At 38.8% G+C, this 26,193-nt stretch overlaps 1 protein-coding gene across 1 annotated transcript in view; it reads left to right on the forward strand.

Annotated features, from left to right (window-relative positions):
* Positions 1-26,193, forward strand: part of Ano4 (anoctamin 4) — a 195,224-nt gene that overhangs the window by 14,784 nt on the left and 154,247 nt on the right. The window contains exons 2-4 of the mRNA XM_013019853.1: positions 2,012-2,116; positions 14,325-14,461; positions 21,625-21,783. Of these exons, the coding sequence (XP_012875307.1) occupies positions 2,012-2,116; positions 14,325-14,461; positions 21,625-21,783 (401 nt within the window). The remainder of the gene's footprint in view (positions 1-2,011; positions 2,117-14,324; positions 14,462-21,624; positions 21,784-26,193) is intronic.

The following is a 26,193-nucleotide window of genomic DNA, read 5'->3' on the forward strand; positions in this document are numbered from 1 at the left end:
CTGATGGAGGCATAGAATTCCATTGTGTATATATACCACATTTTCTTGATCCATTCATCTACTGAGGGGCATCTGGGTTGGTTCCATATCTTAGCTATTGTAAATAGTGCTTCTTTTTGCTAATTTTTTTTGTTAATTTGTTGTTGCCATTGTGAATTTGGTCTTTGAACAGAACAAAGGTGACTTTCTAACCTTAGTAGAAATTAAATGGCATGAGAATTGTTGCTACTCAGTTGAAGTCCCTGGTCATGGAAGAAAAAGAGAAGTATCTTAGAATTGTGGGCCAGCACAAAGACATCTTTTTCTTTCCTAAGAAGCTGTCCCATAGAATATAAGATTTTGCAATGACACAGTTGCATGTGCAAAGTTGAAAAGTTCATGGGTGTGTCTGCAGTGTGAATCAGCAGTTTGTAGACATCATGAGGTGGTGTGCTGCGGTCCCATGAAACTGACTTCTGGAGGCTCCCTCATTATGTAATAGCTAGATAATCTCCATGTAAATGTTGTTTTACACCATATTGCTTTAATCAATTAATCTGAAGGGCATTAGGCATAACTTCGGTTTACTAGGTGTCAAGTATATATCAGTGAAGAGATTTTTGTGCATTATTTTATTTAATCTTCATGGTTAGTCTGTGAGGCTGGAATTATTACCTCTATTTTATTGTGAAGAAACTAAGATTTAGAGAGGTCCAGTGTTACCTAGTAAGAATGTATATGCAGCCAGATGCAGATGGCTTACACCTGTAATCTTAACTATTGGTGGGGCTGAGATTTGAAGATCACAGTTCAAAGCCAGGCTGGGCAGAAAAGTCTGTGAGACTCTTACCTCCAATTAACCAGCAAAACATTGAAAGCCTTGAGCAGAGAAAGCTAATGGATCATACCAAGGCCTGAGGTCAAGCCCTAGTACTGACCTCTGCACGTGCGTGCGCACACAAATTTGGATGCTGGCTCTTGACTGTAGAATCTTAACTTTTTGCTTTAGTCGTAGCTCTCTTGCATTCGTTTCATAGTTCCTGAAGAATTTATTCATCCAAACATTTATTTGTTGAGGGCCTGCACTGTTCAAAGCACTGTGTATTAGTGTTACAGTATAAAAAGTCCTAGCATTCTAGAAGCTTGCTTTCTGTTTCATTAAGTGGTGTGTGTGCATTTCCCTTCCAGTGACTATGCTATAATCTTGACTTTTAGGAATGCAGCTGAAATTTCATGTAGGACTAAGTATATATTTTGAGCTTAGGAAAGGATTATTTCCACAAAAATGCTGGAAGCCAGGGCATACCCCCATTGTATCTATCAGCAATGTGTTTATTATTTTTGCACTGGCCTTCAGCCTTTGTGGAGTTCTTATACTGTAAATGTTCTTGCCAAGAGACATTCAGTAGGAATTATTGTTGATGATGAAGCTACTCTTGATATCTTGATGTTGTTGACTTCCTTAAATGTTCCATAGTTGTGTGGATCAGCCTAGAATCCCCTTTTTTCTTCTGAAAACTTCAAAATTATCACATCAGTTCAGTGTAAGAATCTGAATTGTTTAATGGAACAGAATTGGACGTCCAGAAGGAAAGTCTAATTGTGTGGGCAAATACTGATTTCATGGGGGGTTTTTTGATATCAAAAATAAGAATGACTTATTTGTGCTGCATGTTGCTTTTAAAAAAATCTGTGTGGAAGCTTCAAATAGGTTTAAATATTCTTGAGTAGGGGCTAACACCTTACATTTTTTCAGTTTGGAAAATACCAATAAAATGCTGCAAAGTATGTTATGCCTTAATTAAGTAGGCTTTATTTTTCATTGGAAACACAAGTGGACATTTTGATCCCGTATAATGATATATATTGTGTATCTTCCTCATTTTTTTCTTTTGAAGTCATTTGTCCAGAGGGAGGTTTTCTGGCAAAGCAACTGTTCATTTTTCATTTTGACATTGCTTCTCCATGGGATCCTAATGCTGGGCTCTCTGATAACCAGTGCAAACTCCATGAGTATCTTTCATTTCTCTAGAAGGAGGTGTGGATTTGCAAGGCTACCAGCTGGATATGCAAATACTGCCCGACGGCCCAAAGAGTGATGTGGACTTTTCAGAGATTCTTAATGCAATACAAGAAAGTAAGTTGCACTCAAATTTTGAATTCATCACAATAGGAGACGGGGATGGGGAGTAATAAAACTAGAAACATAGGAAGCCAAGATTTAAACAAGTAACAATAAAACAGTGTTTTAAAAGAGACAATGAGCAAAATATTTTTTTTCCTTTTTAAAAAATTTTATTGTCAAGGTGATGTACAGAGGGGCTACAGTTATATAAGTAAGGTAGTGAGTACATTTCTTGTAGAACTTATTACCCCCACCCTCATTTCTCTCCCCTCCCAATCCCCCCAAGTTGTACAGATCGTTTCTAAAATATTATTTTGTGAGTATTGTGAGTATTGCTGTTGCATTGGTTCCCCCTTTGTCCTTTGTCTAAAATAATTTTTAATTTTTTAATTGTTATTATAACGGTGATACACAAAAAGGTTATAGTTATATGTCAGTTAATGAGTACATTTCCTTTTGGACAATGTCACCCCTGAGCAAAGTAATATTAAGATCAGAAAAGAGAATGAAATGGGAGATTAAATTTTGAACTCAAAACATATCATATTGGGATCTTTGGAGAATTATGTTTAGCATGTTGTAATATTTAGTCAACCTTCTAGTATTTACATTAAAAAAATAATCCTTGAATAATTACAATCAAAGAAAAGTCTTTGAAAGACCCAAATACTTAGTCAGCTGTGGTGGCTGAAGCTTCTAATCCTAGCTGTTTGGTGAGGATGACAGTTCAAAGCCAACTTGAGCAAAACATGTTTGTTACTCTCCATCTTGACCTACGGCTCTGTGTAGTGGCACACGCCTGTCATCCTAAACTATGAGTGAAGCACAATCGCTGTATGTAGTGACATATGCTTGCCATCCCAGCGACCTAGGGAAGCATAAATAGGGGGGTCACAGTCCAGGACAGCCCAAACTTAAAGTAAAACTGTGTGTGTGCATGCGCTACAGATTGGACTATACTCAGAGTATATATATAATATGTATATATATATATCGAGAGAGAGTGTATATGATATATATTTATCTACATTTAGGGTACATACACATGTAGTACTGGGTTTGAGCTCTGGAAGTTACATGTGCTAATCACTTGGGCCATGCATACTTCCCTTTTAGCTTTTAGGTATTGTTCCGGTATGTTCTTGTGCTTTTGGCTTAGGCTATGCTTGAATCATAGTTTTCCTAGTTATACCTTCCACAAAACTGGGGGTACAAGCACAAGCATACATCACTATGCTCTGAAAGTTTTTTGAGATAGAATCTCCCTAATTTTTTTGCCCAAATTAGCCTTGAACTTCCAACATCCTATCTTTGCCTCCCAAGGAGTTATAATTGCAAACATGAGCCACCTCACCAAGCTCTTGAAAGAAATATTTAAATACAATAATACAAATAAATATTTTTATAAACAATACAAGTGTTTGTTCTAGCTACATAATCCTTCATACTAGTTAATGAGTAAGAGAAAAATATTCTCAAGAGAATAAAAAATTAATAGCCACTGGGCAGAAAATACGTTTCATGGAAACTTTTTAAGTTATATAATTATTTCAAACAAGTTTCCTCAGGTCTTAGCCTCCTACATAGTTAGGATTACAGGCGTGAGCCATGGCTCCTGGCACGTGCTTATGTTTCTTAATGGGCTAATGAATGAACGAATTCTACTGCAAACTTGGAATATGGGCAGCCCACAAGTAGCCAGTGCAGGTAGAGTCTTGAGTGTCTCTAAATGTTTTTCTTTTTACTAGACTCTTGGTATCTTTGAGCCTTCCTGGATATGAGAAGCAGAAGAGAGTGGGAATATTGGCAAGTGGGAATATTGAAATTAAATTAGAATTCCATTCCTAAATCAGTGAAATGGAAACAGATTCAACTTGATTTGATGATAATGAAGTCACAAGTCAATTCTTAACTCTCAAGTGCGTTTGTTTGCTTGTTTTTATTGTGAAAATACTGTATAGAGGGGTTACAATTACATGGACAAGATAATGAGTATATTTATTATCAAGCACTGTAGCCTCCTCCTTTGTTTCCCCTCAAGTTTGTTTAATAAGATACATAGTCTAAAGATTTAGGTGTAAATCTTACTGTGTGTATAGTATCCATTTTTAAAATACCCTTTTTTAACCATCAAAGTTTTTAGATACAAACATTTTAGGATGTATGTATTTTAAGTTTCTTTCTTCTGAAATTAAATTGACAAACATATCTCAATGCTCTATAATCCATGAGTTGTATGTGTGTGTGGTATTGCGTATATGTGAGTATTTATTAGTTGACCACTGTATGCATGTTGTTCAAAAGTTATGCTAATCCTTTGAACTCTTACATTAAATCATTACCAGCCAACATCCAGGCTCTTTCTAGAGACCATTCATCCTCTTCACCTTTTCTTATTCACTTTTCTTGTTCTGATCTTAGTTATCTCTTCTTAGTTCTCCCTTATACCTAGATATGCACTTTAGAAACCCTTAAATTGTATTCATCTCCTAAAAAACATAATTTGTGTTATATTCCATTAAGGTTTAATGAAGGAAAGAGAACAAAAGATTAGAGTTCCCAACTAAGACTGGTCAGAGTTTTGGAATGTTGTGGTCTGAGTCTGACCCTTTTAATATGTCTGCCTGGCCATTGTTCCTGCATTGGTGGTAGCTTGGGCCTCAGTGGCTGAGGAAACTAAGTCATTTCTCAGTGACATGTCTTAGGACTTGAATGCTAATCCAGTTTTGAACTTGCCAGATCAAGCCCTTTCAGAGGGGAAGATGGCCAGGGATGGGGTACTGACATAGATTAAACACATGATCTTAGGTTGGTTGACCTTTTGTTTATGTTATTTTATTTAGTCTTAAACTCTTTGTTTTAACATCCACATCTGTAGAAGATGCAATAGTAATAGTAAATCTACATAAAGCCTCATCAACATAAAACCAGTGCTGGGTAAGCACTGCGAAGGTGTGAGCTGTCACTTTTGTCTTTATTGTTCATTATATTCCAGTCTAGAAAATAATATGCCCACTTAAAAGACAAAGGTAAAGGATGAAGAAGTTAAATCACCCAGTCCAGTAGCCAGTACATTCAAAGGCTGGCCTGTAAACTCAGAGGTGTCTGAACCCAGAGGTTATGTGCTTTCCCAAGAAGGCAAAAATTACAGTCAGGAGGCTCTGAAAACCTTTAATGCAGGACATCAGTGACTTTGTTGTTCAAAGGTAGCTAAGGCTCAGCAGCAAAGCTTAAATGAGAGATACTCTTGTGTTCTACCTGTCAGTCTCAGGATTGTAAGAGGTGATGTCATCATTCGCACTGCTATGGGAATAGCTGAGGTGCCAGCCTTTCTTTTAGAATAAAGTAGTACCAGGGAAAGCCCTTTATAAAGCCCTTGCTCCTTAGAGCAAGTAAGGAATGATTTTGGCTCCTCTATGGAGTGTGCTGGGTGCATGCAATGCATGATCTGTGCGATTTTGTAAATGTCCTCTTTCCTAACCCCGGACATGGTAGTGCTGTTATTTTTAATGACTATACATGTTTTCTAAGTCATTTTCCCTGGCAGAATGAAGGTGCATACTTTCATGTCTATAACAATGAGAAACCGAGGTTTTCTTTGGGAAAGATTAACATTTAATAACACTAATGGTTGCCAGAACCCATTAGCAGAGTTTGTAAACACTTCTCTCCCCACCTCCTCTCCTGTCCCCTCTTCTGCTTTGCTTTCCTTTTCTTTTCAACTATGATTTGAAGAACATGCTAGCCAGTATTCTATTACTCGAGCCATGCCCCTGCCCTTTTGCTTTTAATTATTTTTGGGTTTTTTTTTCAGATAGGGTCTCATGCTTTTGTCACAGGGCAGCCTAGGATTTTGATCCTCCTATATTCCACCTCAAGTGTTATACTCTTGTTTTTTAAGCTGTATGATCTGCTGGTTTCCCCCAGGTATATTGTCAACAGATAATTTCAGTATGCCAAAGACATGCAATTCTTTGTTATCATTAGAGTTACAACGTAGGCTTTGTCTTTTCCGTTTTGTCCTTCCACATCTTCTAGTGCTCAAAAGGATCCTGGTGTGTTCTGGGGAACACACTTCAAAAAACTGCTGGCCTTATTGGACAGGAATAAAGCCAGCCAAGGAGACATTTGTGTTCTTCCTAATTATATATTTTGACTTATTTAAATTCTGTCTCCCTTTATTTCTTATTGGTAAACCAGGCAGCTGGTGCCTTAGGGCTGAACATCCAGGGAATCCTGGGCTTGCTGGTGTCATCTAAATGCTAAATAGTGTTTAGTTCCTAAAATCCTAGCCTGATGTGCTCAAAGCTGTATTTCTCTGAATTAACAAAACAAAGCATTTAATTTGATCTATTTGTTAACTTTGGAAAAGTATCATACATTTTGGGCTTCAGTCTAGCTTTACTCAAATGAATGTTAAAATGGTGACAAAATAATTGCCTGGGAGTGCAATGACTTCCTGTTCTTGAAAGACAAACACAATTTACGAACAGCAGAATGCTTCCCAAGGAAACATAGAAGCCTGCTGGAAACAGCATGGATGCCGGAGTCAGAACTGGGTTGGAAGTCAGCTCTGCCATGTACTACATAGATAGGCAGCTGTATGAGACATTTATCATCCTGGCTCCTTCTTCCTCCTCTATAATAGTTATCTGTCTCCTGGGTTGTTCTAAAGGTAAAATGAAAAAACGGATCTGAAAATCACCCACACACAATAGGTTTGGTAAAATTGTCATCTCGTTGCCTTGGTCCTGCTTGCTACTTCTTTCCTACTTAATCTCTGACGCTAAGAGAGAAACAGATACTTGGAGGCTATCTCACCAGGACAGGAAGGAAACATAACAATCTTTTTGCACCAAGATAATAAGAAAACTAGCCATTGTTATAATCTTACAATTAGGTTTAGCTTTTTTTTCTTCCCTACCAGTCCAGGAGCTTGCATTCAGGGCCTGAGTGGTGCTACCCCTGTGCTTTTATGCTCAAGGCTGGCTCTCTACCACTTGAGCCACAGTCATCTTTTGGCTTTTTGTTGGTTAATTGGAGAGAAGTCTCACAGACTTTCCTGACCAGGCTGGCTTTGAAACACTCAGATCTCAGCATTCTGAGTAGTTAGGATTACAAGTGTGAGCCATCAGCGCCCAGCCTGTTATTATTATTTTTTTTAAAGATTTTGAGTTTCTCTTATGCCAGTATTTCTTTTTTTTCTTTTTTTTTTGGTCCAGTTGTGGGGCCTGAACTCTGGGCCTGGGCTCTGTCCATCAACTCTTCAGCTCAAGGCTGGTGTTCTACCACTTGAGCCACAGCACCACTCCCAGCTTTTTTCTTTTTGCTTATGGGTTGCTGAGGAATCGAACCCAGGGCCTCATGCATGCAAGGCAAGTGCTCTACCACTGAGCCACCTTCCCAGCCCCAATGCCAGTATTTCTTAAGCTGAACAATAACGTACTCTACACACAAACACAGACTTTATATACAACAATCTTAGACATGTTAAAATTGAGATATAGACAGTCTTCTCATTCTGAATTATTCCTGAAGGTGACTTTGATGAGTTTCCCAGTGACACGTGGAGGTCCATATGCAATGCTTCCAGAATTCTGAGTTTCAGAATAATTTGGAATTTAGGACAAAGGGAGTCTACTGAACCTGCACACTAAAGCCCAAATGTGGAAGCCTGGGTTACACCATAAAGTCTTCGTCCATCTCTCAGTGGTCTTCACTTTACTTTTGCCCATCTCAGGAAAGTGCTTGCATCTAAGGCCTCCTGCACTGGAACATGAAGCATTGTTCCCATACACCTGAGAGAAAAAAGATAGATAAAGGGAAAACAGAAGCAAGCATCAAGCTCTTCGATGTTTTTCTTTGGGGATTTCTACCCTTTTAGACTATTTCTAAAACACATTTACTGTTTATTTTTTCATTGCCTTTGAGCACAAATTCCCCACCTTCACTCTCCTGCCTACAAGGACTTCCCACCAATGTCTTCTTTGCATCTCCAGTACCTAACGCCCAATGTTGGCTCAATGAACTAGTATCAGACAATAACTCATAATTAGTAATTAGTTCAACTGTGTATTGAGTTCTTGAGCTACATGTGTGATGCCTTTTCTCTGGAGAATGAAGAAGAACATCCCAAATAGTGATTTTTTTGTCAGTTGTGAAGCTTGAACTCAGGGCCTGGGCACTATCCCTGCGTTCTGTGCTCAAGGCTAGTGCTCTATCACTTGAGCCACAGTGCTGGTTTTTGAGTGGTTAATTGGAGAATAGAATCCCATGGAGACTTTTCTTCCCAGGCTGGCTTCAAACAATGATCCTCAGATCTCAGCCCCCTGAGTAGCTAGGATTATAGGCATGAGCCACTGGCGCCCAGCTCCCAAATTGTTGTCATTGAAGGAATAATTGCAATAATTACAAATATGTGATAAGTAGTTTCAAGATCACCAAAGTAAATTCACCTTAGCACCTTAGCACATAAAGAATATGAGAATCTATGTGTCTCCTGACCCTTTGATTGCTCTGCTTTTGTATAGTAAGAGACAGTTCCTCAACTCTCTTTTATTGCAGAGTGTGATGTTTTACTCAGATGTTCCAGCCTTGTCTCCAAGGCAGTTTGAAATCCTGGACCCTTGATTACCTGTTGGATATGAGTCTCTTCTATTCCCAAGCATATTTTTTAGGCTGAGTTGCTAACTTTTTCAAGGAAGAATCATTTGAGGATCTCTCTGGCCTCCCTACATGGATGATCTTCACCTACCTTGAGCCACTTCTGAGGCCCAATTCTGTTCACATGGCCTTTCCTGAGACTCAAGGTGGATCCTTTACTTGGATTGCATGGGATTTTCCATTCTCTCTCCCTCTTCTCATTTAATAAGCCTAACTAGCAGAATTCTACTAGGCAGATAATTATCCAACATTTTTCTACCAGAGAAAAAGGCATAAAGGAGGTGATGAAATCCACTATCAAGTGACCCTAGATGTTAAGTAGCATCTTGGTGATGTCCGTGAAATAGAGAGTCCTTGCTTCCGCCTCCCAGCTCTTTGAAGGCAAAGGCCAGGCCTGTCATGTGTAGTACTTTAGCCCCAGTCACTAGCCCACCACCATCTGGGCCCAGTAGCACTCAGAATACTTGCTAAATAAGTAGGTTTTTCAAAATTTACTTAACTTGGGGCTGGGAAGGTGGCTCAGTGGTAGAGCGCATACCTTGCATGCCAGAGGCCCTGGGTTCGCTTCCTCAGCACCACATAAGCAAAAAGAAAAAAGCCGGAAGTGCCGCTGTGGCTCAAGTGGTAGAGTGCTAGCCTTGAGCTGAAGAGCTGAGGGACAGTGCTCAGGCCCAGAGTTCAGGCCCCATGACCGGAACACCCCCCCCCAAAAAATTTACTTAACTTTGGAACTTGAGGATTTTTTTTTCATCTCCTTAAGGAAATGATTTAAGTTTGCATCATTTATAATGTGCTCCTAACACCAACCTTGTAGTTAAAGCTGCAGATGTCAGAAACAGTAAGTTGTTTCCTGTGCCGGTAGAGTTCACCTGGTCTTCAGTGACCACTTCTTTAGCTGCACATTCTCTGGTAGTCAAGGTTTTTCACCTTTCCTGAAGCCAGTGGAGGCTGCCAGATGGTAAGAATGCCATGATATCCCTTAGGCACTAAAAGTTAGAACCCCATGTTGTGTGATATACTTCACAATGGCTTCAAGATAATAATTTTGATGGACAGCAATAGGAAAAGCAAAGGGCTTCCTTTATTTTTCCCATTAGCTGCTCCCTCTGGAATCAAATAATTGGGTCCTTAATACAGATGAGCATTTCCTAACCTAACGCCACACTCATTCACTGTTATTACCACAGGGAATAGACTCTAAGATCCCTGGCAGGTACCTGAAATTACAGATAACAGCAAGTCCTATGTATTATGTGGGTAGCTGAGATGGCTACAAGGTAACTAACTGGTAGGTTGCCTCTAGAACCTGGATATGCTAGACAAAGGGATGACTTAATTCCAGGGAAGGATGAAGAGGCAGGGCATGATGTTTCAGCATGCAACAGTGAGCATATCAAACATATGGGCTGTTTCTTTCTGGACTTCTTCATTTAGTGTTTGTAGACTGTGAATGACTGCAGGTAATAGAAACTACAGAAAGCACAATGGTAAATGATAAGTATTGTACTGACATTGGGCGGTTGAATAATTCTTTTTGTGTAGAGGCTATTCTATTTTAGTGTGTTTAGTCTCTGCCCAGTAAATATGATTAGCACCCCCTCCAAATAGTGACAATTAAAAATTCTCCAAACCATACTACTTGTTGCCTGTGAGACAAATGGGTCCCACTTGAGGAATGCAGATTGAGAGGACTTTGTTGAACTGACTATGACCACCAGAAAGTGATACTGATAGCTAATCTATTCATTTCCTCCTCTTCACAAAAGTGCAGGTGTATATCGAATAGCTTATCCTTTGGGTGAGACAGTCCGCCAGAGCCTGTGCATGAATCTTATTATCTAAATAGATATAAACTCACTAAATAAATGGATATAAACTTACTAACTAAATAGATTTAAACTCACTAAATAGGTTTTCCTGATCCCTGTCACCTGATTAGCTCAGATTATGGCATAGACCATCCTGCTTAGCACTTTTAGCTTTTTTTTTTTTTTTTTCAAGCCGGGGGACTTGAACTCTGGGCCTGGGCGCTGTCCCTCAGCTCTTCAGCTCAAGGCGAGCGCTCTACCACTTGAGCTACAGCACCACTTCCAGTTTTCTAGTGGTTTATTGGAGATAGGAGTCTCACGGTCTCTCCTGCCCGGGCTGGCTTTGAACCGCGATCCTCAGATCTCAGCCTCCTGAGTAGCTAGGATTACAGGTGTGAGCCACCAGCGCCTGGCCTTTTTTTTTTTTTTTTAAATCTCATCGGCAACCACAGTTTTCCAGCCTACACATTCACCCTTGCTTCTTGGCTGGCCAAACATCAAATTTTCAAAAATGTTCTGTTCTCTTCCACTTTCCTCCCCATTCTCCCTATCAATTTGAATAAAAGCAGCTAGTAATTCTCAAGCCACTGCCTGAGTGGTACTTCCTTGAAATTCCTTCTAATCTTGTCAGTCACTTGAGCTTAGCCTCCTGAAAAGACTTATAAAGATAATGCATGTATATGCCTCATGTAGCCTTTGCCTTCAGTCCAGCTTTCACTAAAGTCCTCATTTCCATGTAAACCTAGCCAATACGGCTCTTTCCATCTGCATCCAGGTCCTCTGAGGCCTTATTAAATTCTACTTAGAACAGCCTAGGCTTTTCTAGCTTGCTTCTCCAGACTGTTCCAGAGTCCTGCAAACCAATTTCAAAGGCGCTTTTATATCACCAGACATAGTCACAGCAATTACTTTCTTTCTTTTCATCAATTTCCTGGAGTGGCTATCTGCAGCTGTGATGTGTACTTGAGAGAGCTAACTTTAAATGAGCAAAGACTTACTTTGGCTTGATGTCCATGGTTGGTGGGCGTGTTGCATTTGTTCCTGTGGTGAGACATCACATCATAGCATGCAGAATGTGTCAGAGTAAAACCATTTGCTTCATGGCTAGGATGTGAAAAAGAAAAGGAAAGGAAGGGGCCAAGGTCTTACCATTCCCTACAAAGGCATAAAATCAAGTCTATTTACCTCCCAACAGTGCCATGCTGAGACTAAACTTTATGCACCTGGGGCATTGGGAGACATTTGAGATCCAAAGTCTAGCTGCCGCTGTGAGGGAATTTTCTAGCCCCAGGACACCACTGAGCAAACAGAAACACAATTCTTTATGGCTGTGCAGCAGAGTAGAGAATGGCGACCACATCATTCTACTGTGCTAAAATATGTTCACCCCGTTGCTCAAATGAACTCAATGTCTACTTGAAATTTAATCATTGTACTTGAAACTCTGGAATTGTGGCTCGCACATAAGAATGATGGTAGCAATAACACATATGCCAGAGTCCTAGGTCAAGGGATATTAGAGGAAAGGGGCTCTCAGATGTCATTAGAGAATAGTTGAGAGGCTGTTCAGCCTTCATTTTGTCACTTAGCAAATACATGTTGAAGGTTTGCTCTGTGCTAGAGCCTTTGTATACCAGCAAAGCCAACAAGTCCACTGCCCTGTGGAACCTGTACACTAATGAGGTAAAGAACCAATAGACAAATAAATACAGAAAGTAGTCACATGGTGAGCTCAGGGTTGGGGAGAAAGTAAAATAATGAATGGAGAATAATTGGAGAGGGGATGTGGCTTTATGACATAGGGTAAATCTTTGTTCTTGACACTTCTCCAAATACTAGATATACTGTACCTCCTCAAAAAGTGTCAGCTTCTTTCTTTGAGTATCTGAAATAGTTCTGGCCCAGTATAGGCACCCCCAAACCATAGCTACATGAAAAGCAAAATCAAACAAAGTCATGATGATTACTTTGTAGTGTTATGGTCTTAAAACCTCTTGCAAATGTATTAGTTTACTTTTAACTGCATTTACTAAAGTATCACAAGCTTAATGACCTCAAAAAACACACGTGTATTATTTTTTAAGTTCTGAATGTGAGAAATCCTAAAATCAAGGTGTTTGTTCCTTCTAGAGGGTATAAGAAGAATCTTTGTTCTTGTCCTTTCCGTCTTCTAAACCATACCGAGTTTCCTTGGCTCACACTCCTATCCTTCTTCACCTTTAAGGCCAGCAACATAGCACTTTCAGTCCATCTGACCTACCTTCTACTCCTAAAAACTTTCATTATTTCATTGGGCCTCCCCATGTGACCCAGGAAATACCCTGATTTTGAGATCTTTGGTTACCTCACATCTACAAGCCTTTAGTAATATACAATAACATAGTCACAAGTTCCAAAGATTAGATCCCTTTGGAGGACATAGTTCAGCCTGTCACAGCAAGCAATAAATGTTAACATTATTCCCATACACATCTATTTTACTTCAGTAAAGGAAAATTTGAAGTGTTAAGCAAATTGCCTAAAGTCACATGCTTGGCTATCGCTATAGAACATACTTCATAGTTAGTTTATTCTCTCTATATCAAACACTTGCTTTTTCCATTATTGCCTTCATAATTAACACTAATTGGGTTTGTTTGTTTGTTACATGGCAGAAAGCAACATGAGTTTGATTGTTTAACTCTGCTTGATGCATGAGGCACATATTACTAATTTTTTTGGTTGGTTTTTGGGCTTGACCTCTAGGCCTGGGCACTGTCCCTAAGCTCTTCAGCTCAAAGCCAGCACTCTACCACATGAGCCACAGTGCCACTTCCAGTTTTCCGGTGATTTACTGGAGATAAGAGTCTCATGGACTTTCCTGCCGAGGTTGGCTTCAAATCATGATCTTCAACTCTTAGCCTCTTGAGTAGCTAGGATTACGGGCATGAGCCTGTTCTCCAAGTGTTCACTTGGCTGTTTCTGAAACAACTAAAGAAAAAGTGTACTATACTGCCAGACCATACTTTCTGTTAGTGAAGAAGTAACCCACACCTACCAATACTTTCTACTCTTCTCTAATTGTGCTTAATTTTTAACACAGTAGAACATGTGAACATGGTGGAACTGGGACATTCAGCCCTTTATATAGAGGCATGATGTGAATACCGGCAGCCTTTCGGAGCAGTCTTTGAATGACTCATTGCATCACTTCAGTTAGAGGTAGAAAGAAGGCAGAACATCTAACTGTATGCTTTGTTCTTTGTCCAGTCACAAATGAAGAAGAGAGACCAGGAAGCCATGCAAGCCATGCAAATGGCCCTTTGATGGGTTCATTTATCAAGCCACGTGATACTTAAACTAAACACTTGAACAAACTAAAACAATAAAAATGTACAGCTCGTCTCTTAACCTAGAGAGTGAGTTCTCAGAAGTCTTAAATGGAAGTATCTTATACTAAACAACTATGTGAAGTAAATTTAAATGAGCACATCCCATTACAGTGAAAGACAAATTATATTCATATGATGGAGGCACTTTGCCTCACATTTTCCTCATGTTTTTTTAATGAGTACATTATCACTGCTTGGTCAAATGTATTTACATATCACACAATTTTTCTCTTAGGAAATGATATACCAGTCACTCAGGATTTTATTGAAACAAAGAGAGGCAGAGAAAACTAAAGGGATATTGTCTTTCCTTTTAGTGTTGATTTCAAGATCCCAAGTTTTGAGCCTCACTTTTAATTATATGTACTTTGGTTCCAGTGGCCAAGGATGTCAATATTCTTTTTGATGAATTAGAAGCTGTCAATAGTCCTTGCAAAGATGACGATTCTCTCCTTCACCCTGGGAACCTGACAAGTACTTCAGATGATGCCAGCAGATTAGAAGCTGGGGGAGAGGTAAGAGTGTGTAGTTCTTTTTTTAATCGTAAAGGTGATGTATTGAGGGGTTACAGTTACATACGTAAGGTAATCAGTTCCTTTCTTTTTGAACAGGATTACCCATTCCATCATTTTTTCTCTTTACCCACCCCTTCAAGAATGTATAATTTTTTCACTACCAAATTCATTCTATGAAGCTATAATAACCCTCATCCCAAAACCAGGCAGGGACTCATCAAAGAAAGAGAACTATAGACCCATATCTTTGATGAACATTGATGCAAAACTTCTCAACAAAATTTTGGCCAGTCGGTTTCAACAATTCATCCAAAAAATCATACACCCCAATCAAACAAGATTCATTTCAGGGCTGAAAAGCTGGTTCAATATACGCAAATCAGTTAACGTAATTAATCACATCAACAAGAGCAAGGATAAGAATCATATGGTTATCTCAATAGATGCAGAAAAAGCATTTGACAAGATCCAACACCCCTTTATGATGAAGGTTCTGAAAAACTAGGAATCCATGGAACCTTCCTCAATACAATAAAGGCTGTATATGACAAACCTACAGCCAGCATTATACTCAATGGTGAAAAACTAAAGCCATTTCCTCTAAACTCAGGAACGAGACAAGGATGCCAACTCTCTCCACTGCTCTTCAATCTAGTATTATAATGCCTAGCTACAGCAATAAGACAAGATGCAGACATATAGGGGATTCAAATTAGAGAAAGAAGAAGTAAAACTCTCCCTCTTTGCAGATGACATGATCTTGTATTTAAAGAATCCCATGGACTCCGCTCCCAAATTACTCAAGGAGATTCAAAGTAGCAGGGTATAAAATTAACCCTCAAAAAGCAATGGCTTTTCTGTATGCCAACAATGAGAAAAGTGTGACTGAAGACAGGAAAGTAACTCCACTTGTAATAGCCCCACAAAAAATAAAATACCTAGGAATTAACTTAACCAAAGAAGTGAAGGATCTCTATGAAGAAAACTTTAAAAACCTGAAAAAGGAAATCAAAACAGAACTTAGAAAGTGGCAAAAACTCCCATGCTCCTGGATTGGAAAGATCAACATCATGAAAATGGCAATACTTCCCAAGGCTATCTACAAATTCAATGTGATACCTATTAATATTCCAACCTCATTCTTCAAGGAAATAGAAGAGGCAATCCAAAAATTCATATGGAACAATAAAAGACCCCGAATAGCAAAAATGATCCTCAACAGAAAGAACAGTGCTGGAGGAATATCAATACCAAATTTCAAACTCTACTACAAAGCCATAGTAATCAAAACAGCTTGGTACTGGCACAAGAACAGACCTCAGACCAATGGAATAGAATTGAAAACCCAGAAATGAACCTACAGACCTCTAGCCATCTAATCTTTGATAAGGAGCTAAAAAAAATAGAATGTAAGAAGACAGCCTCTTCAGTAAATGGTGCTGGCAAAATTGGTTAACTACTTGTAGAAAACTAAAGCTAGATCTTTATATATCACCTTGCACCAGAATCAACTCCAAATGGATCAAAGACCTCGGAGTCAAAGCAGACACTCTGAAAACATTACAGGATGGAATAGGAGAAACCCTAGTCTCCTTGGCACAGGCCAAAATTTTCTGAATAGAGACCCGGAAACACAACAAATCAAAGAAAGGTTGGACAAATGGGATTGCATGAAATTGCAGAGCTTCTGCATGGCAAAAGTCTTAGCTAGCAAGATCAATAGAAAGCCCACGGATTGGGAGAAGATCTTCACTAGCCATACAACAGACAAAGGTCTCATATCTAAAATATACCTGGACCTCAAAAAATTAAATCCCCCAAAAACAAATCTTCAGAGAAACAGCTGCCCAATAAATAAGTGGGATAATGACTTAAGGAGAAACTTCCCTGAAGAAGAAAGAAGGATGGCCAATAGACACATGAAGAAATGCTCAACCTCCCTAACCATAAAAGAAATGCAAATCAAAACAGCATTGAGATACCACCTCACCCCAGTTAGAATGGCTATAATCAAGAACTCTAATAACAACAGATGCTGGAGGGGATGTGGACAGAAGGGAACCTTAATGCATTGTTGGTGGGAGTGTAAACTTGTTCAACCACTTTGGAAAGCAGTATGGAGGTTCCTCAAAAGGCTCCACATAGAGCTCCCCTATGACCCAGCAATCCCACTTTTGGGCATTTACCCAAATGATCACAAACAAGACCACACTAAAGCTACCAGCACGACTATGTTTATTGCAGCATTATTTACCATAGCTAAGATATGGAACCAACCCAGATGCCCCTCAGTAGATGAATGGACTAAGAAAATGTGGTATATATACACAATGGAATTCTATACCTCCATCAGAAAGAATGACATTGCCCCATTTGTTAGGAAATGGAAAGACTTTGAAAAATTATATTAAGTGAAGTAAGCCAGGCCCAAAGAAACATAGGTCCCATGGTTTCCCTTATTTGCAATAACTAGTATATGTCTGAGTCAAGCAGAAAAGGTCAGATAAGGTGATGTTAGGGGAATGAACCCCAAGATAAGTTGTTTTTTTTCCTTTCATGCAATTGTTTCTATCATATTTATAAGATGATTTCTATGTTGCTTTGTATGTCCCTTCCCCACAGTGTAACCCATACTTTCACTGTTTTTGATGTTGGTATAATTTGTGGAGGGGAAGGGAAAAAAACAAATTGTTTAACTAGGGATACAGGTGGACTCATTGCAACAATGAGATGTACAAGTCGTTATGTTGAAGAAGGAACTTAACTTTGTTGGGGGTGGGAGGAGGAACGGGTGGGGGGGGAGTATGGGAAGGATTGGGAAGGGGAAACAAGGCAACAATGCTGGATAAGAAATGTACTCGTTATCTTGCCCATGTAATTGTAACTCCTCTGTATAATAAAAAAAAGAATGTATAATTTTTTAAGAAGACAATTCTCGATTCACAAGTTTTTGTGTAGCATGTTCCAATTCACTGTTTAGAGTCATGATCTCATCAAAATGCAGCTTCCTGAAAAACAAGGACATGTTTTATGTTTATTTGATGTTCTGCCATGGGTCTCATATTTCCAGGATCCTAAATCTACTCAAAAGGTTTTTATTTTTCAAAGCATGCATTTACCTTCTTTTTTAAATAAGTTTTTTATTGTGAAAATACTATACAGAGGGGTTACAGTTACATGAGCAAGGTAATGAGTACATTTCTTATCAAGCATTCTTGCCTCCTTTGTTTTACCCCTACCATCTCTTCCCTCCCACCTCCTCAACTACACTCCCCCCTCCTTCTTATACCTAAAAGTACTTTATTTATACAAAGAAAGCTAAATCACATTGTCTAGCATTTTAAAATTTACTCTGGGTGCCACTAACCAGTAAAAAGAGTCTGTGCAAGGGTAGACTTCCTTGAATAAATCCCCCAGCACATAGAATGATGATATATAGCTACCTTATGTAGATGGTGTTATATGAAGTCTCTCTGAATTTTCATGTTCCTCTGGAAACTTAGTTGCAGTTGTAAATAGACCCATTGGTTCATGTGTCATTTTGGAGAAAGAAACCTATTGTTGGGGGCATGCACTGTTGCTCAATGTGTGTCCTGCTGGAGCATAATACATTCTTTCAGCATGTACCAGACAGAGGTGATGTGCACACAGAATCAGAGTAATTTATTTGTCATACATGCTTAATGTCTTTGTCATTTCAAAGCCAAACTCTTGAAAGGAATACACCAGAGGACAGGGATAATGATTAACTCACACTAAGCCTTGTAGATCTCTCCTCACAAATTCTACTACCTTCCATGCCTCTTTTGTGGTTGCCATTTTTTAATTTAAAAACCATTCTATCTCCATCTCCTCACAGGGATACTTTGGATGGTATACTGTGGGATGTTAGAGGGACATTCTGAAAGGGACTTCAGAAAGGAGCTGATTTTATCCCCTGACCTTACTGATGAAGACATAGTCTCAGAAATGTAAGGCTTTTGCTGAAGTTGGCACAGGTCACTGAGCCAACCTTCCTTCTGATGTTGCTTTTAAATTTTACTATTATTTTACTTATTTATTTTGCAATGCTAGAGATTGAACCCAGGGCCCTGTGCATGTTAGGCAAGTGTTGTAACATTGAACAACATTCCCAACCTGAAACCCTGGTTTATTTGTTTGTTTCTTTCTGGTACTAGAGCTTAAACTCTGGGCCTTGAGCTCATTCCGTTGGTACTTTACCACTTGAGCCGTGTCTCTAGCCTGGCTTTGTGCTGGTTAATTAGAGATGGAGTCTTTCAGATATTTTCCTGCCCATTTTTGTTTTGTTTTTTTTTGTTTGTTTGGTTTTTTGTTGGGTCCGGTCATGGGGCCTGAACTCTGGGCCTGGGCGCTGTCTCTCAGCTCTTCAGCTCAAGGCTAGTGCTCTACCACTTGAGCCACAGCGCCACTTCTGGCTTTTTTCTTATTGTTTATGTGGTGCTGAGGAATCGAACCCAGGGCCTCATGCATGCAAGGCAAGCGCTCTACCACTGAGCCATCTTCCAGCCCCTGCTCAGTTTTGTTTTGAACCATAGTCTTCTGGGTCTCAGCCTCGTGGGTAGCTAAGATTACAGTCCTGAGCCATTGCCAGCCTGGCTTGAAGAGTTTTGATGTGCTAAATCCACAGGATGTTTTCTTACTTGGCAAATGATTAATAAAGTATTTATTTGAGTTGACTCTTAGTTCCTTGGAAGGTAAAACCCAAAAGATGGCCAGTGAAGATAGAGGTTACTGTTAATACTTAATGTGTGGACACTTGATGTGTGGGCTAAGACTTTCCTTTTGAATGAATCTGCATACCTGATGCTTACATAAATGTAGTTTGTAACATGCCCTCAAGTGCTGGCATGTTTGCTTTCTTCATATTAACTATTTGGAAATTGATGTATTCTATGGCATAGAGAAGATAGATTCCCCATTTCTGCTTGGATGAGTTTGCAAATACAGTTTTTGTGTGTGTGTACACATGTGTGCGTGCATGCCTGCCAGTCCTCAGCTTGAACTCAAAGCCTAGTCACTGTCCCTGAACTAAAGGCTAATGTTCTACTGCTTGCACTACAGATTATTTTTAGTGGTTAACAAAAGGTAAGAGTCTTAAAGACTTTCCTACTTTTCTACCCAGGCTGTATTCAAACCTTAATCCTCAGATCTCAGGCTGCTGAGAAGCTTCGATTACAGGTGTGAGCCACTGGCACACAGTATAGATACAATTTTGGAATCTATTAGCCCAAGAAACTTGGCTCTCTCCTGACCAGCCTATACTTTTTCAGTTGTATAAGATTACAAGCCTGAAATGTCTGAGTAAAAATTCTACCATCTTCTCCTGTTCTTTACTTTTTAATTATGGCAAAATATTTGTAATGACTGCATAAAATATAAAAGCATAATTGTAAAATGTATAATTATAAAAGCATAATTGTAAAATATTTGTAACGACTGCATAAATTATAAAAGCATAATTGTAAAATGCATCCTTTGAAACAGGGTTCATTTTCCTAACATCACTTTATCTGACCTTTTCTGCTTGACTCATACATATACTAGATATTGCAAATAAGGGAAACCATGGGACCTATGTTTCTTTGGGTTTGGCTTACTTCACTTAATATAATTTTTTCCAAGTCTTTCCATTTCCTAACAAATGGGTCAATATTATTTGTTCTGACGGAGGCATAGAATTCCATTGTGTATATATACCACATTTTTTGATCCATTCATCTACTGAGGGGCAACTGGGTTGGTTCCATATCTTAGCTATAGTAAATAATGCTGCAATAAACATAGTTGTGCTGGTAGCTTTAGTGTGGTCTTTTTTGTAAACATTTGGGTAAATGCCCAAAAGTGGGATTGCTGGGTCATAGGGGAGCTCTATGTGGAGTCTTTTGAGGAACCTCCATACTGCTTTCCAAAGTGGTTGAACAAGTTTACACTCCCACCAACAATGAAGTAAGGTTCCCTTCTGTCCGCATCCCCTCCAGCATCTGTTGTTATTAGAGTTCTTGATTTTTGCCATTAAGAATACATCTTATTAGTGTTTACTGCTATATGATATTCAACTGTATGCTCATGTACAGTTTATTCATTTATTGTCTGTACATAGACATCTTCCATGATTCAAAATTTTAGCACTTCTCTGCTATTATAAAAAATGTTGCTATGAATATTCATATACATGATTCTTAGTTGCTTTACCAAGAATTTCTCTAGGGTTATGCTACCCAAACATTCAGTTTTATAAGACAATACTAGTAGGTTTCCTAGAGTTCATGATTTTTTTTTTCATTTGGTGCTGATTCTAGGGCTTGAATCTAGGCACTGTCTCTGAGCTTCTTTGTTTAAGACTAGCACTCTTGTACTTGAGCCATAGCCCCACTTCCACCTTTTTTGGTAGTTAATTGCAGATAAGAGTCTTCATAGAACTTTCTTGTCCAGGATGGCTTTAAACCACAGTCTTCAGATCTCAAACTCCTGAGTAGTTGGCAAGTTCACAAATTTTAACTCTTACCCCTAAAACATGAGAATTCCTATTTTTTCCTGTGGGGATACTTGAACAAGTTTTTTTGAAGCTTATTCTTCTTAATGGGAAAGACAAACACTTTCCCCAAATTAGTAGATCCCCTGGGATGTGTTCAATGTACAATTTTTTTTTTGGTCAGTCATGGGGCTTGAACTCTTCAGCTCTTTAGCTCAAGGCAAGCACTCTACCACTTGAGCCATAGCACTACTTCCAGTTTTCTGGTGGTTTATTGGAGATAAGAGTCTTATGGACTTTTCCTGCCTGGGCTGGCTTTAAACCATGATCCTCAGATCTCAGCCTCCTGAGTAGCTAGGATTACAGGTATGAGCCACTGGTGCCCAGTTTCATTGTACAAATTTGTTATACTCTTTAAAAATATTTACTAGCATAAATTAATGCCCCACGTCTTTGCCCACACTTGCTAGTTCAGATGTTTTGTATTTTATCCATTTCACCTAATACTTCTCAGTCTTTTGTTTTTTCTTATCTACATTTTTTTGTGAATGGTAATGCAACTTTAACAAAACAGTGAAAGCATCAGTTCATTTGAACATTTCTTTCATATGACTTATCTAAAGCTCAGGTTAATGATTGGCTTAATGAATCCCTGTCTTCTTGTTTGCAGACAGCTCGAGAAAGAAACAAATCAAATGGACTTTACTTTAGAGACGGCAAGTGTCGAATAGACTACATTCTCGTGTACAGAAAATCTAACCCCCAGACTGAAAAGAGAGAAGTATTTGAAAGAAATATTAGAGCAGAAGGATTACAAATGGAGAAAGAGGTAAGTAGTTGACTTGGATAAGAAACCATAGGCATTCATCTGTGCACCTCAAGCATTCATTTAAAACTGGGCTGTTAGACATTGTGTTACCAGAACACATCATTTAGTCAGGGTTTGCCAATCTTCAGTATTGGGGGAAATTCCAGCAATTAGACTTTGGAAGCATAATTTGCCTTGGAGAGCATTTTGATGCCAAATGATTCTATCAAAATATTCTATTCCAATTAAATGGATTGTCTCAAGGGTGATTATTTACGTGACTTCCTACATCTGCTTCTTCTCTATGTGAATGAGAGATTCTGTTCATGTATATTAAAGAAAACATTGGATAAGCTGTAGTGACTCCCTATTGGGAGGTGTCTTGATTCCAGAAAGCATAATGAGCTTGTCATTCTTGTTTATTAAAAGAAACTGGCTGGCTAGTTGAGCCCAAACAGCTAAAACTTACAATGATTCCGGTTGTTTTTGTTTGTTTGTGTAAACTTTGTTTTATTTTTATTTCTTTGGTGCTTAACCTCAGAGCCTGGGCTCTATCCCTGAGCTTTTGTGCTTAAGATTAGTGTTTTACCACTTGAGCCACAGCTCCACTTCCAGCTTTTTGGTGGTTTATTGGAGATAAGAGTCTCATGGACTTTCCTGCCCAGGCTGGCTTCAAATTACAAGCCTGAGATCTCAGCTGAGATTATAGGTGTGAGCCACTTGCACCTAGCTATTGGTTCTGGTTTTCAGAGACATTTAGATTGTATCAGCTTCCTAGCTCAATTTACTTTACCAGGGATTTGCTTTCTTTCTCTTCCATGTCTTCACTGCATAAGGAAGGTTATTTGTTATTTTGGAATTCTAGTCCTTGCACTTGCTAGAAGATGCTCTAACCATGGAGCCACATCTCCAGCCCTACTTGGTTCTGGTAATTTTTGATAGAAGATCTCATTTCCTGCTAGGCATGCCTAGACCTGACCCACCGATATGTTATGCTTCCTGTGCAGCCTGCATAACAGGTGCACACCACCACATCCAGATTTTCATTGAGAAAGATATTATGAACTTCTCTGCCTAAGCCTTGAACTTGGATCCTAGCAATCTCAACTTCCCAAATAGCTAGGAATACATGTGTGAGCTACTCACGCCTAAGTTTTACTTATAATGCATATATTAATTGTACAGAAAATTGATTTCATGATGTTATTTCCATATGTGGAAATAACTTTGTTCACATAGCTCTTATCTCCCTCTCCTCCTATTTATCTCTGTCCTCTTTCCAAATTGTTCTCCTATTGTATATGTGATAAAACATCTTTTAAAATATATATAAATACATATGTCCACTGTATATGAGAGAAAATAAGATTTTTTTCTGAGAGTCTTCCAGAATTTGATGTTCTCTGGTTCCATCCATTTTTCTCCCCCTGGCAAATGACACAATTTTGTTCCTCAGTTCCACCATGTAAATAGACCACATTCTCTCTAGCTGCATGGAGAGTCCTAAGGAAAAACTAAGTAAATACAAGGCTCAACCAGGCCTTGGATAGGAATCTAAAATGGGTTTATTGTCTACTTAGAGAAAATGGGAGTTTGTGGAAGTCGATGCTGTGAAGTAAATGGTGTAATTCTTGGCAGATCTGTTCTAAACTTGGCAAAGCTTCAGGAGTTTTTCACAATCAATAAGAAAAGCATATTGGCAGTACAGATGTTTGCTTCTGCTCCTCAATGAAGAGGGATAGACCTTTGAAGTCAGACAGGCAACATCTTGTTTGGACAATGCAGATGAGCAGTTCATGTATTGCATGCAAGTTATATCAAGGCATGAAATACTAGAGGAATTTTTATGTTCACACTTATTTAATTCAGATAAATGGAATATTTCCAGACATTGTAACCTTGATGATACAGAAGCAGTGTTCTTCTGGAATGACTCCAGCAGAATTGGAAAGTGGCTAGATACTCGTTACCTTACGTGAACAACTTCTCATTTCAGCAGAATGTAGTCTGCTTGCTCAAAAGACTTTCAGTGTGAATTATCCTGGAGAAAAAAAATTTAAAAATTGAATGTCTTTTTCTACTTTCGGGGGATCCTAGAAACTCTTTTCTTATGCCTTATTAACAGAGCTTTGATACATCTTAGTCTTTAAGTTTGTATTGAGGCATTGTGTACTGTCTTTTCTACTTCTCCTCCTCCTCCTCCTCTTCTTCTGCCTCTTTTTATGGTGGCACTGACATTTGAAATCAAAGCCTTGAATTTATGATGCAAGTAATTGAGCCATGACTCCAGTCCTTTTTACTTTTTGTTATTATTATTTTAATGTAGACTCTTGCTTTTGGTTTAGGCCAATGTTAGACTACAATGCTCCTATGTATGCCCAACTCACGCCTGGATTTATAAACATGTGCTATCATTCCTGGCTTATTTTTTTGAGCTGGGATTCACTATCTTTTTGTCCTGTCTGGCCTCAAACCATCAGCTTCCCAATCTTCATGTAACTGGGATTATAGGTATAAACTACCTACCTACCTACTATCTTCATACTAATAGCACATTAATATGCATATCCCTTACAACTGTTTCTTTGTCCTTTATTCCTTCTCCTAAGTGGCAGAAATTTTATATGAAGAAATGAAAGCTCAGAGCAGCCATGTGATTGAAATAATGAAAGTCTATTCTGGGAGTTAGAGGCAGTTGGTAGAGTACTAGGCAATGAGTGAACATATCAGGTACTGAGTTGAAGTCACAATGGCAGACCAAAAAGAGAAAAAGAAAAAGAAAAGGAAAAAAAAGTTTATTCTGATTTGTCAGAATTGAGCTTCCCATCAAAATAGATGAATTGTCCAATTAATGAAAGATTTTTAAGCTTCCAAACTCTGTTTTCCTTTTCTAGGGTTTCCTCTATTTAAATCTCTTCAAATTCATTCCTTGCATTACTCATTCAAATTATTTTTCCAAATAATACACATTACTAAAAAGCATCCAGACCTTCTATTGTGAATCCTAAACTATCATCTGAACTGCATGATCAGGCTACTAGAAGCCCAACAGGTGGTAAAGTCCTTGCCCCACCATCATACCACACATGACAGCGTGGACCATTGTGTGATAAGGGACTGCTTGGATAATTCAGGTTGCATATTGGATTATTGTATTTATTATAATTTTTTTAAATTAGTAGGTATTGAGTTTAATATGTATTAGAAAAAAATAGTAATTGGAAAAATAGCAATGTTACCACATAGCAATACCTCAAAAATGAGCCAGTGACTCATGCCTTTAATAATAGCTACTGAAGAGGCTGAGATATGAGGATGGTGGTTCAAAGCCAACCCAGGCTGAAAAGCCTGTGGGACTCTTATATCTAGTTAACCACCCAAAAGCTGGATATGGAGGTGTGACTCAAGTGGTAGAGCACTAGGCTTGAGTGAAAAAGCTCAGGGACAGCGTCCAGGCACTGAGTTCAAACACACAAACCAGTACTTTCATAACTATTTCTGTCTTTCCAACTAATCTCTTCTTTGAGCATCAAGTTTTGTATGGCTCCTTTACCCTCTCACACAGTCACCTGTACAAGATCCACATGTGTTTTTATCTGCTGGAACCTTTTTCCGCCAAGTGGCCTCTCATGTAGCGTGGCTCCCACCTTACCTTCGTGCCCACAGCCTACAAATCAACAAGGCATGGCACAATCTGTCTCCCAGCTTGGCTTGCTAGCTTGGCCATCTCAGTAGGAAGAAGCCTTTTGTAATTTCTGCAGCTTAGGAAGCAACAGGAAATAACAGATAAGTAAATTTTCTCTGCCTCAAAGACTTAACATAAATTGTCACTTTGTAGATCAACAACAACAACAAATCTGTATTTATGCTATGTTATTAGATTTGGAAACCATTAGAAGCACTCTTATTTAAATCAAGTTGTTTATATAAACAGCTGCAGGAGAATGGCCACAGATTTAGTGGCTATCTCTGCTTCCAGAAGTTTCTTTAACATTATTTTATAGGCTGTAAAACAAAGAACTTGGTTCTAGGAAGAAAGGGGGAGGGAAAAACAAGACAACCCCAGAAATCTATTTGGACTGATTGGCACTAAGAGTATTTTATGAATTATTGGTAGCTTCATTAGCTATGTGTCACAATTACAGAAAATACGTTCCACAAACAGGTTGCATTTCCAAATGGATAAAGATAGGCTCCATAGTTCTCTTGAAGGCCAGAAAGTCCTTGTCTCTTTTAACACTGCATTTCAAGACACACAATTAAGAGAACTTTTATTCATTAAGAGAATCTTTTATTCATGATAAAGCTGAGGGCATTGTCCAATTTAATCTTTCTGGAAACCTTTGGCCCAGCTTCATTAGTCAGCAAGGGTATGCTTTGCAACTTAATATTCTCTAAGTCAGGTTTGATATTAGCCCAGGGAAAGCAATT

The sequence above is a fragment of the Dipodomys ordii genome, unplaced genomic scaffold, assembly GCF_000151885.1.
Source record: "Dipodomys ordii isolate 6190 unplaced genomic scaffold, Dord_2.0 Scaffold3, whole genome shotgun sequence".
Taxonomy (NCBI): Eukaryota; Metazoa; Chordata; class Mammalia; order Rodentia; family Heteromyidae; genus Dipodomys; species Dipodomys ordii.